This window comes from Ambystoma mexicanum, chromosome 4q, assembly GCF_040938575.1.
Source record: "Ambystoma mexicanum isolate Mex_15411 chromosome 4q, UKY_AmexF1_1, whole genome shotgun sequence".
Lineage (NCBI taxonomy): Eukaryota > Metazoa > Chordata > Amphibia > Caudata > Ambystomatidae > Ambystoma > Ambystoma mexicanum.
Window position 1 is genome coordinate 1,000,576,832 of NC_090928.1, and position 13,053 is coordinate 1,000,589,884.

The following is a 13,053-nucleotide window of genomic DNA, read 5'->3' on the forward strand; positions in this document are numbered from 1 at the left end:
TAGTTGGACTATGGATTGCTTTCGCGTTTTTATTCATCATTATGAACATGAAACAATGGATATCTTTTTTTACCTTTTTTTGGATTTGCGTTGGTGGAGGGAGAGTATGGACTGTTTTTCTTTCAAATTTTTTTGCATTGCTTATCATTTTCATTCTTTCATCTTTTTCACATGCTTTTCATGTCATGTTTGATATTTTGGTATGCTTTCATTTCATTTATTTATTTATGCACATAATACATTTTCATTTTTTAGTTCCATGTGTGTGATTTGCTCATTGGGTTGATGCATGTGAAATTGTGGGTTTACACAGGCAATGCCAACCAGTGTATGTGTGTGATGGCCATGTGTTGATGTATATAGTTGAGTTTTGGGTTGTGTCTTGAGATAGGCATGTCAGTGTGGGGTGGATTGGGAAATCATTGCGTCTCAAGAATGGGGTGGCGTGATGTGGTATTTTTTGGTGTAGAAGTGCGCCATGACTGTGCATCTTTATTTCGTGTAGGGGGGACATGAGTGGGACATGAGTGGGTGCCTGCAGGCCCCTGCTCATGTCCCCCTACACCCCTACCCCCCAGCAGTGCAGGGCACCTGCCAGCAGGCCCCCACTCATGTCCCCTTGCACCCCCACCCCCAGCAGTGCAGGGCACCTGCCAGCAGGCGCCCACTCATGTCCCACTCATGTCCCCCTGCACCCCCACCCCCCAGCAGTGCAGGGCACCTGCCAGCAGGCCCCCACTCATGTCCCCCTGCACCCCCACCCCCCAGCAGTGCAGGGCACCTGCCAGCAGGCCCCGACTCATGTCCCCTTGCACCCCCATCCCCCAGCAATGCAGGGCACCTGCCAGCAGGCCCCCACTCATGTCCCACTCATGTCCCCCTGCACCCCAACCCCCCAGCAGTGCAGGGCACTTGCCAGCAGGCCCCCACTCATGTCCCGCTGCACCCCCACCCCCCAGCAGTGCAGGGCACCAGCCAGCAGGCCCCCACTCATGTCCCCTTGCACCCACACCCCGCAGTGGTGCAGGGTACCTGCCAGCAGGCCTCCACTCATGCCCCACCCATGTCCCCCTGCACCCCCACCCCCCAGCAGTGCAGCACACCTGCCAGCAGGCCCCCACTCATGTTTCCCTGCACCCCCACCCCACAGCAGTGCAGGGCACCTGCCAGCAGGCCCCCACTCATGTCCCACTCATGTCCCCCTGCACCCCCACCCCCCAGCAGTGCAGGGCACCTGCCAGCATGCCCCCATTCATGTCCCACTCATGTCCCCCTGCCCCCAGGTCATGACAATCCTCAATCATGCCCAAAGACCCAACCAAGTATTGCATTCACCCACATAGAAAAGGCAATTACATGATACAACCCCAATGGCAAGTATGTAAATGAACACATGTCCGTCACACACACACAATTGTTGCAAGTGAATGTGAAAACCCATATCATGATATGCATGAAACCAATGAGATAATACCACACATCGAAGTATGAAGAAAAAAATGTATTAAACACAACATGAATGTAATCAAAATCCAACACACAACAATGGGAATAATAAAAGAAAAGCTGCATGTCTGTAAAAGAATAAAAAACAAGAAATCATAATCCAAAGAAATCCAAAAGAAATGGTGTCCAAAGTCACAGTCCAACAAAGCAAATCCAAGGGGAAAAAAGAAAGTGAAAACCATTGCTCCATGGTGAAAATAAAAAAAAAGAGAACAATCTAATGGTGAACTATGTACAGATGAACAATCCAGGGTCCATGAGCCCAACTGATGAAATGAAACCTATCAAAAATACTACCTAATAAAAACTATATACAAAAACGTGGTGCATTGTCCAAGCGCAACCAAAATAAAGAAAAAATGAAAGGAAACCTAACACTATCTAACTATATACAATGGCGGCGGGCAAGTCCAGCGGCTCGGCTCACTCTGTGGTGTCCCAGGCCAGGGCATCATCGAACTCCATGTCTATTTGCCGGAGGTGGGCCTCTGTCCTGGCCCCGAGGTCTCGCAGGGAGGCGCACTCATGGCCTGTTCCAACTCCCTGCGAGTTGCCTCGAGGCACTCTGCCCGCCTCAAAGCCCGATGCATGGAGAACTCTGTCCTGACCATGGTGAGCCACGCATCTTCCGCCCGCCGCCGCTCTGTACTTACCTGCTGGCCCAACCGGTGCCACACGGAAGACACTTCCATTCCTGGGTCCTCCTGCCCTCTGGCCGATGCCTGCCCCTCCAATGTTGATGGCCCCGAGCCATCATTGCTCCCACCTAGAGCCTGCTCCTGCTGCTGCTGTCCATGTGCTGTGTCTGATGGTGCCTGCACATCCTCCATCAGCTGGTCTCCAGTTGTGGTGTCCACCCCTGCTGGGCCGCCGACTCCCGACTGTGGCAGGGATGTGAACTCCACCAAGCTGGCTGTGTTGGTCGGGCCAGGTCCACAGGGAGCGCTGGTGGAATCTGGGCCGGAAGACGGTGTGGAGAACGACTGGCGCATAGTCTCCACAGAGGAGGAGAGATTCGCCAGAGTGCGCGACACATGTAGGAACCCACCAACCAGGGCCCCTCCCAGCAGTGCCACGTCACAACGCTGCTCTCCGTGATGGCGTGCGTTCTCCGCCCGGGGAGAAGGAACGTCATCACGAATGACACGCGTGCGCAACGCGACACTAACCAGGACGGAGCCCATACGTTCATGGGACCCTTCGTCCACAGGTAGTGGAGAGGCAGATGACATGGCACTCTCCCCTACCTGCGGACGGGCCTGGGATGGGGCCTCCCTGCTGGTGCATGGTGGTGCAGTCACAGGGTCAGGGACAGCGACATGCACAGGCCCCTCTGTGGTGACCTGTGCTGCCTCCTGACCCTGGCCCTGGACTGCAACACTTGCACCAGTGGTACTACCCCCACCAGGCCCCATGTGCGGCTCAGTAGCAGGGTCCTCCTTCTCTGTGGAGACCACCAACCTGGATGTCTCCACACCGTCTTCCGCCATTGGAAGCCCCTGTGGGGGCTCACCCGGCCCTTCCGCCACAGCTGTTGTGGCAGATGCAGCACCAGCCCCCTCGCTCCCGGATGATGGTAATTCCTGTGAGGGTGGCTGGGCCTTGCGTCACCGCCCAGTGGAGGCAACCCCGCCGCTTGGCTCCACAGCGCCGTCTCCGCCCTCTTCTTCACTTGACGCTCCGTAGAGCGAGACATAGAACACAAGCATCAGGGTACGGTACAAAAAACCCTAGACAGGAAGCAATAACACATGAGTGGCATTGCCAAATGTCACTTCCATCCTGTCATTCCACAACACATGGGTGAATGCACACAACACACATGCAGAAACAGTCCTGGCGCCTACAATCAACATCAACATCCATGTAGAAGGGCCCCTGTAAACCAAGATGTTGCCTTCAAAGTCACATGCATCCATGGCGTTTCAAAGTCACACACACACTTCTCAGGCACACACACACACATGTGCACCATACATGCACATGACATCAACACCCATTCCTCACCCCCCCTTCACGTCCAGGAACAGAGACAGCCATGCTTTCATGTGTGCATTCCGCATAGAGCTCCCCATGTTGCATTAAAACACATGCACCAACCATGTGGTTCACACATAACTGGTCTCACATGCATGACCATGATGTCCCTGCACACACACATCCATACATGGCCTATGTCACACATACAGGCAAGCATCAGACTACCAGCACACTGCAACATGCCCTGTCTCACACAGCAATGCTTGCCCACTTACCGCTCAACTCCAGACAGGTCTGCCTCCGAAGGATCTGGGCATGGAGTGCTGGGCCTACGCGTTCCAGGACCCTCACCTGGATGTTACTCATGCGTGCTCGGGTTGTTGCCCCTTCCGCGAGGTGCCGGGCCTTGTGGAGGGTCCTGGACCTGAAGTCCTCCCAGCGCTTTTTGACGTTCTTGATGTCGCGGGTTGCCACCCCCTCCGCGTTGATGCCAACCACTACGTTGTCCCAGATCCTCTCCCGTCCTTCCTTGTTGGCGCGTGATGTTCCGAAGAGGTATGATGCCCCAGGACATTCTCCACCAGGACACCAACTTCGGTTGCAGTGAAGCTGGTGGCCCTCTGCCTCTCTGGCTGGGGGTTGCCAGTGGTGCCAGATGGAGATGTGCCCGACATGGCAACCCCAGAGGCAGGAGTGGGTGGGCAACTGGGTCCTGGGGCTGGGCTGTGGAGCGATGGTATCCCAGTCGGGTTTCTTCTGTTCCAGCAGGGGTGGACACAGCAACTGGACCCCTGCAGATGGCTGATGTGCAGGCACCAAATAGCAGGGCACGTGGGCAGCAGACAGTCAGGCAGCAGCAGATGGCAGGTGGGAACGTGCTCGGGGCTCTGGGGGGCAGGAAAATGGCCTTCAGGGCAGGAACGTGGTCTTCCGTGTGTGTATGCGTGGACAGCTTGATACGGAGTGATTTGACATGTGAAAAAATTGCACGTCAGCGTGTAATTCGAGGAAAGGCCCTTAGCGTATAAGCGGGTCAGCACACGTACCCGATTTCATTGCACCAAAGGCCCTTAGCACATAAGCGCGTCTGTGACGTATTGCGCACGGGTGTTGCCCTTTCGCGTGTAAAACTTCACGCGAACCCCAGGAATACACATACCCCAGTTGCACAGGGGCCTTTCGCGTGTAAAACTTCACGCGAACCCCAGTAATACACGTACCCTGCTCGCACAGGGCCTACCGCGTGTGAAACTTCCCGCAAACTCAGTTATACACATACCCCACTCGCACAGGCCCTTTCGCTTGTGAAACTTCCCGCGCACCCCCGAAGTACACGTACCCGGATCCAATCGCGTTTGAGACTTCCCGCGAACCCCCGTAATACACGTACCCTACTCTAATCGCGTGTGAAACTTCCCGCGAACCCCAGTTATACACGTAACCCACTCGCACAGGCCCTTTCCCGTGTGAAACTTCCCGCAAACCCCGTAATACATGTTCCCCTCTTGGCGTTTGCTGTTTGGCAACCTTGTCCAGGGTTAGCGCAGTCCTTTGTGCTGGATTGGGGATTTTGATGGCTTTTCCTTGTGCAAGGGCGTTCTTTTTGACGGCGTAACTGGCGCTGCTGCAGGGTCGCTGCGCCACTCTGCGCCATGGCTGGTTTTGGAGGCTAAAATCCATGAATACGCTGTGTGCAGAAATCGATTTTAGCGCACGCGACTGGCGCAGACATTCGCACGCGCACACTGTGCGCCAGCCGCGTGTGCTACTTGTGCGCAAAATTCTACGAATTACCCCCTTAATTGCAGCCTCCACACTGCAGTGACTTTGCTGCCACGGCAGCTGTAAAACAGGGAAACTGTGACCTCCGTACCTTCTCTGTGCCTCTAAATATCAGGGGCTTCAGATCAGGACAATGATGCCGCAGGGCATTTGTGTAAACTATGCTTATTGCATTGCATTTAATGAAAGGTGGGTCTGGATAGCAGAAAACCCTTTCTGAGATGGATTACCTGCATCAATCTATTATTAATCCAAATCAAAAAATGTAAGGGCTTTTACATACTTGCCAGATGGCAATCTTTCACAGTCATGCAGTGAGTTGTGCTGAAAAAACTGCACTGGCCTATTGAAAATAGATCTGTTATGTGCTAGAAGAAAACATCAACCTGGTTTCCCCAGATCCTGATGCATGATCAGTACTATATCGTTAAACAGTAGTAAGCAGTGTATCCCATTAAACTAACATGGGAGGTTTTTGAAGTTTAAACTATTTGTAGGAAGACATTGCTGATCACTCAAGTGGCTGAAGGCCCTTATTTAAGACATTTCTATTACACCAGGAGCTGTTGTATAGCTCAAATAAGCCATTACCTTGTAGAAGATTACTTAAACATAATAGCATTTCCACAATAGCATATAGTGTGCTGTTACTACATTACAGATCTAGCTCTGTGTTCCTCCTCACGTTCTTCTTCCTGCTAGCATTACTCCTATGTCAATAGTGTTGGCCTATATGTGGCACTAGATTGTCACCTAATATCCAAAACTAAAAAGCATTTTAGAAGGCAATATTCAAAATGGATGGCTGGTCACGATTCAAAATCAAACATCAAAACCATGACAGTTGCAATGCTGTGTCTCTAAATACCGTGGAAACATATATAAACTTTAAAACAGCCAGGCACGTCGACATTAAAAACATTAAACAATGAATACACAAATTAAAAATAAAGTCCTTCAAAGTAATATGCACAATCCTATTCCTATCCTATATCCTATTTTTATATTATGCTATATTCAAAAAATAAAAAAGGAACATTAATATTAAGGATCTGTTCATTCCTTAAGTATCTTTATTAAAACTAATGCATCACAATCAACTATGAAAAATTGCTAAAACCTAATTACGTATTATCCCACAATACCTTTCCTTTGTAAAAATCAATGGTCAATTAATTAGGGAAAATTAAATTGAGGAAGCTAACATAATTAGGGTTTCCTATCATTAATTCTTGAGAGGTTCCAATTGAATTCAGAATATTTTGACAAGTATCCGCCCATTTGTTAAAAGTTTCATCTTTCTTTTTTATGGCTAAATCTCACAACGTCAACCAAAGTGTCTCCTCGTGTGCCATGTCAATTTCCATTCAACAATTGTTTCTAACGAAAGTAGTGCCATTTCATACTAGATTACACAATTCTGAATTCCAAAAGGTAAGTGCAAAAGGCACCTTCAAGGTGGGTCCACGGTAAGGAAGCCAAGGTAAATATCGTCTCCGCCCTGTAGGTGAGAATTGTACCACTTTAAAACAGGCAAGAAAGGAGAGCAACCATATTTGTTGTTAATAATGGCGGCTTGCAAGGCCAACTTGATGATTTTTTGTTTCAATATCTTAGAAAAATTTTCAGTGTTAGAACCATTGTATAAAAAGGAACAAAAATAGTTGAAAGAAAAATCCCTTTCGAAATTAACATGTTTAAGTGCCATTTCAAATTCTGCTAAGGAGACTTCCTCCCGACTTTAATAAAAAAGATCTTAGTTTAATCTAAGTTCAAAATGAGATCATCCAAGAAATAAAAATATTGAATAAAAGGGGGGCTAAAACGCACCCTTGTTTCTGCTAGCCGTTTATTTTTATTGCTGGAGTTAAAAATCCGTGCTTATTCAATGGTATTCTTACTGATGCATTGGACTAATGGGACATAATCATATTCAAGAGGTGCATGGGGCAGCCCTATATAAAAGGTTTCTGCCATAGTAGATCTCAATTCATACTATTGGAAGCCATTGCATAGTCAACAAAGGCTACATAGATAGAATTATTTTTACAGATAACTCTTTCTTTTAGTACATTTAGGATGAAGCTATTTAGTGGCGTTCCTGTGCCCTTTACAAAACCGACTGATATTTGTTGAGTCGCCCAGCAGCCTTTGAACAAAGTGATTAGTTCTCTCTCAATTAATGATGCAAAGTACTTGATTGGCACATCCAAAAGGGCAATAGGTCTATAATATTAGGGATTAGTTTGTACTCCATTTTTAAATATAGGGACCACCAGAGAAGAGCTCCACGAGCTTGGTATTAGTCTTGTTGGAAATATTTGCCTAAACGCTACTGAGAGAATGCGGATCCAAAACGAGGGAATACATTTCAAAGTCGCATTCAATAACCCATGACATGCTGGTGCTTGTGAGTCTTTACTTTTGTTAATCAAATTAAAAATATCAGTACACTGCGAGACTATACTTCAAGCACTACGCTTTTTGACTTCTTATTGATCGACGAGGGAGATAGGAAATGTCTCTGCCAGTGCGATCAAATGGTTTATTTATTTTCTGTCAGGGCGGCAACAACAAATGAGATCTGGTGGTTATCTGTCAGACTCTCTGCCTCAGGATTGTGGAGTCATTTTAAATCGGTTAGAAGGATTCTGTTTATGGCCAATTAGTAAGTTTTCAAAACGGCCACCTGCTCATTGATTTATTTCTATAATACCTGCGCCTAGATACGATTTGACAGCGAGCAACATTTTACAAGGGGTGTATTCATAAAGGTGTTTTCACTCTTAAAGTGTAATTGTCCAATAATGTTCTGCCCATACACACTCTGGAATTGGATTGCATTCTAAAGCCATCTGCCTGATCTCATCTGCATTAACCAAACTCCAGAAATCGGCTGAGTTTCGACAGGGCAAAGCTCTTAGCATAGATTCAGTGTCTCTTTGAATTAGATTTTTCATATATTGGTGTATACAATGTTTATGTTGTTGTTTTGAGGGATTTGCTGGCATTTACTTTACATACATTTTCATGGGGTGCTATCTCATGTAATTTAGCATGCAATTCTCTTTTTTCAATTGGATTATTGTATCAAAACTCTGTTTCCTCTGAGCAATTGAATTTCCATTGTTTGGCATCTTATTATAAAGAAATACTAGCATCTCCACATAGGAATGACTTTTGAAATAAATGTCAATATTTAAATTTGTAATTCCTTTTTCTATTTTATGGTTAAATTTGGCAATGTTACGTTTATTTCAGACTAGCATGTTTCTACCTTTATTACCAAATCTACTGGATAAGCGATTCTTGTTGGGTGAATAGTGCTCAAGTTAGTATTAGTGTTAAAGGCACATGATCTCTAACATTTGTATCTCAAATGCTCAGGTTATCACACTGCCGAAATACCTCTTCAGTTACAAATATATAATTGAATAGCCCATTTTGGTGTTCCTAGATCCACGTATGGTTTGCTGGGATATCACCCTTGATGTTACCATTCAAAGATGTGAAACCCAATGTTTCCATAAGTAGCAACCAAGCCTTCACTCTTTTGACAGCCTCATTTTTGGAACTTAAAATTCTGGAGAGAGGCAACTGCAATTAAGGTCTCCACAAATTGTAATGGAATTGCACTGGCACTTGTTTTGCCAGCTATCAAGGATACCGACATAACAATCAAACAGGATATCACAAGAATTTGTTTTCGGATTCCAAGAAACATAGATAATTAATGAAAATTCTGTGTGAGGAAATGTATTTTTTTCCCATAATAACTCAATTGCTGGAACAAAGGGGTTGGGATAAACCCAGGTCTTTGCAGATATACCTAAACCATTGTGAATACCGACCAGCAATCCCACAGATGGGTGCCCGATCGGACCTTAAATCGCCAGGTTAAGAAAAATAGAGTAGCCATCTAAAAAAGGTTAGTCCATTAGCCATGTCTCTTGCAGAATAAGAATTTCAAATGCTTGCAAATTGGAACTTCCATTCTGGAATAGGTGGGATGAACCTCTTGTATTCCATGAGATAATACAAATGAGACTATCAGCTCCTGCCTTAGATTTGTAATCATTAAGCATTGGGTTGGAGGAGAGGGATCTAGCCAACTATCTCCAATTTTTTTCTTCCAATTTATCAGTACCTCTTGGTTCCAATTACTGCACCTGTCTCTTAGCCACAGTCTCGGTGGAGCAAGTAATTTGCATCCGCGAGGTTTGAATCGACAAATTATTTTCAACATTAAAAGAGTTTTTCACATCATGTAATAAAATATTTGCAGACAATTGGCAGTCGGAATTGAATAGGTTAGCATGTTTCCAGGAATAATTAGAAATATCAGTTAAGTCATATACATATGGCAGTAACTGGGTGGCAACTGATAATAACTTTTCAACAACAAACTTCAAGCAGATATATTGAATCACACAATTTAAAGTAAAATCATTAATCAATTACATGTTTTCTATGTTCTTGGAACCTAGATCTCTCAAAGAATCTATGCTATTTAATAGTGCTAGGACGCTTGCTCTATTGAGACCAAATTGGCAGTTTTTCCAATAAAAGCCAAGTGCAACCTGTCTATTAATTCTTTAGAAGGAGGTAAATCTCGAAGAGCTAGATCTTGCTCTCGATGGCTTGCTATATGTTCCTTAGTCAGCCCTGTTTATCGCATAGGTTGATTCTTATACAGTAAGTTTTGATGTTGATCTCTATCTTGTTACTTTAGTATTGGCTCCTTAGACAGGAATTTTGGTGAGCGAATGACATGCTCCCTATTGAGTACAAGTCTGTTTTCTTCCTTAGTCAAAAAGGCGTCTGGTTTTGCACTCTCTATAGTTGATGAATTTATTTTCTGCTATTCTTAAACAGTAGCAAGCAGTGTGTCCCATTAAACTAAGATTGGAGGTTTTTGAAGTTTAAACTACTTGTAGGAACACAACGCTGAGCACTCAAGTTGCTGGTGGCACTTAGCTAAGGCATTTTTATGAAAACAGGAGCTGTTTTATAGCTCAAAAAAAGCCAATTCCTTTCAGAAGAATACTAACAAATACCAATATCAGCTCCACAACAGCACATCATTTGGAATGTGTGGAATGTGTGGAAATGTCCACAGGAATTGGCACAGCCATGGACTGTCAATGGGTGGGTAAACAGACACCCACTGGCCCTATGTTCCTCCTCACATCCTTCTTCCTCCTCGCATGACTCCTATGCCTCCTATGCCAATAGTGTTGGCCTAACTGTGGCACTAGATTGTCACCTATTATCCAACACTCAAAAGGCGTTTGAGAAAGCAATATTCAAAATCAATGACTGGTCACGGTCGAAATCAAACATCAAAACCACTTCAATAACAATGTTGTGTCTCTGAATACCTTAGAAGCGTGCATAAACTTCAAAACATCCACATGCACGTCAACATACATTAGAATACTTGTGGCAAAAACTTTACACGTTGGCAGCACAATTTGCATCTAGCGCCACTTATTGGAAGGTCTTATACTGCAGCAAGGCGTGCATTGTATATAGGCCGATAATACAAATGTCAATAAAAAGTACTCTAATATGTGGTAACAAAGAAAACAAAATGAAGAAACCCAGTATGAGGAAACAAAAAAAACAAAGGAGCAATGCCACAATGAAATTTTTTTGAGTGATAATGTAAAATGCAAAGTATATGTACGTCCCTGTCCTTTACAAATTCATGTAGAACATGAAGAAAATTGAAGGTAGACGTGAATTAAAATGAAGAATATATATTGAAAAGCAGTAGTTGAATTATGTATTAATATAATTATATAATAATAACAATATTAATATTAATAATAATACATACATTTAATTGCCTTAATCCATTATGGGAAAAGGCACATTTAAAAAAAACTCTTTTTAAGGCGTTTACCTCATGCTTACTTGTTAAAAAAGGCAATCATTAAAATGAAATAAGCACAATTGGTTAGATTTAAAGAAAGGTGTTTTTTTTTCCATTCAGGCTTTTCTCATAATGGGTTATTCATTTCACCCATAGACTGTAAACATTTCGTTGGACCGGTTCCATCATAATACCTTCGATGCCTGGTTATTTTCGAGCTCAAGCTTTTGTCATTTTTTGGTATCTCTATTTTCAAAATGTCAACGGTTCGCTTCGAAGGGCAATCCTTTCAAAATGTTTGCATGATGATTAAATAACTAATCACACTACCCCTGAATTGAATTCACTGCTGATTGTAACCTGAGACTCGAGCACACCCCAGAGAAAACAATCTGCGAATTTTCCACGTTCACGTGCGTAATTACGTGCCTTACCTCTGGGTGCTAGTCTCTTGCTCATCGCTTCTGTGAACTTCCGCGGGATCGGCGCCCCCCCACTGCCCGCAGTACAGTCCGATCAGGCCGAGTGGACCAGGGGGCGAGGATCAGAGAATCCGCGAATGCAGCTAGCAGAGGCGCATGGAAAGGTCAGATTCCAAACAGAAGCTCTGCGAGCGAAGTGAAAGTTTGGTTATTATCTCCATAACAACGGTAACTGGATCCTGCACTGCAGGTAGTCGCTTGAAGTTCACAACACTTGTTTGCCAGCCTGAGTGCGCCGGTAACCCCGCCCTTTCCTCATTACTTTCAACATCTTGGGCCTTGTCTGCCAGACATAAGGCAGAAGCAGCAACGTCGCGTGTTACCACGATCCAGTTAGTGGTGATCCTCGTGCTGCAAATGTGCAATTCAATCCATGCATTCTGGCAGAAACATTTCAGCAATTATACAGCACAGATAATCCAGTGCACAGGAAGCGCTCAGAAGTTTAGCTCGGTGGCAACACGCAATGCACCCATGTTCATGGTTACAAACTACGTTTACAAGTTATCCTAGTACTGTAACCACTTCAGTGTGATTAACCTACAGGACTGTAACTTTGCCAGGGCAATCCGAAAATCAGCTCTGGCAGTCTAGGTGTCCCTAGGGGGTGGCAAAGACGGGCAATTGCCTCATCTATTTCCATGTCCCGCATCTAAACATTTGCATAATCTACATAGCTCCAGTGCTTAATTTGTCAAAAAATAAGTGCCAGGGCCCAAAGATTCTTGGCTCACTAATGCCAGCCCCGGCGGTGCCACGACACCAGCGGCCCGGCTCAGTGCTAGATCGGCACACCACCAGCCCACCACACTGCTGCTGCTCCATGTCGCATCTTTGGCGATGCAGCAACTACCGGCACGGGATAGTGGGAAGGAGCACACATATCTATCTTTGTTTATTACACAACTTCTTTTATTTCATGTCTTAAATCACTGAAAGTACCGTGGGGTTACTAGATTTTTCAGTTTGGAATTAGCTTGTATTTTGGGAGTTCAAGTTTACCATTAAAGTCACAATCATATTCTTTTATCTTAACATGTTACTATACATATTTACATGCTGTCATGTGGCTCTATTATGCAGTTTGTATTTTTTGTAAGTAAACTCTAGAAGACATTATTACTGTACAGTGTAGTCCTTCAAATACAACTATTTGAGCCAATCTTTGTGATCGTGGTCAGACCTCTTCTCCCCTCGACATCCCCCCCACCATCCTGGCCATCTCTCTGACTAGCCCATCTCCAGCCGTGTCAGCTCTCCAGTCTGCTCACCTCTTTCTATGGACATGACACCTGAACCCGTTTATTCCGTCCGGCAGCCGACAGACTTGCAGGCTCTAGAAGTTGAATATTAAGTGTGTGTTTTTTAAAGTGTGTTTTTTTAAATCCAAACACACTCAGTGCTCAATATAAATGAGCAATTGGA

At 45.1% G+C, this 13,053-nt stretch overlaps 1 protein-coding gene across 1 annotated transcript in view; it reads right to left on the minus strand.

Moving 5' to 3' along the window:
* Positions 1 to 11,752, minus strand: part of LOC138468137 (spermatogenesis-associated protein 7-like) — a 1,832,011-nt gene extending 1,820,259 nt beyond the window's left edge. The window contains exon 1 of the mRNA XM_069608567.1: positions 11,581 to 11,752. Coding sequence (XP_069464668.1) covers positions 11,581 to 11,605 — 25 coding nt within the window. The 5' untranslated portion in view covers positions 11,606 to 11,752. The remainder of the gene's footprint in view (positions 1 to 11,580) is intronic.
* Positions 11,753 to 13,053: the final 1,301 nt, after the last annotated feature.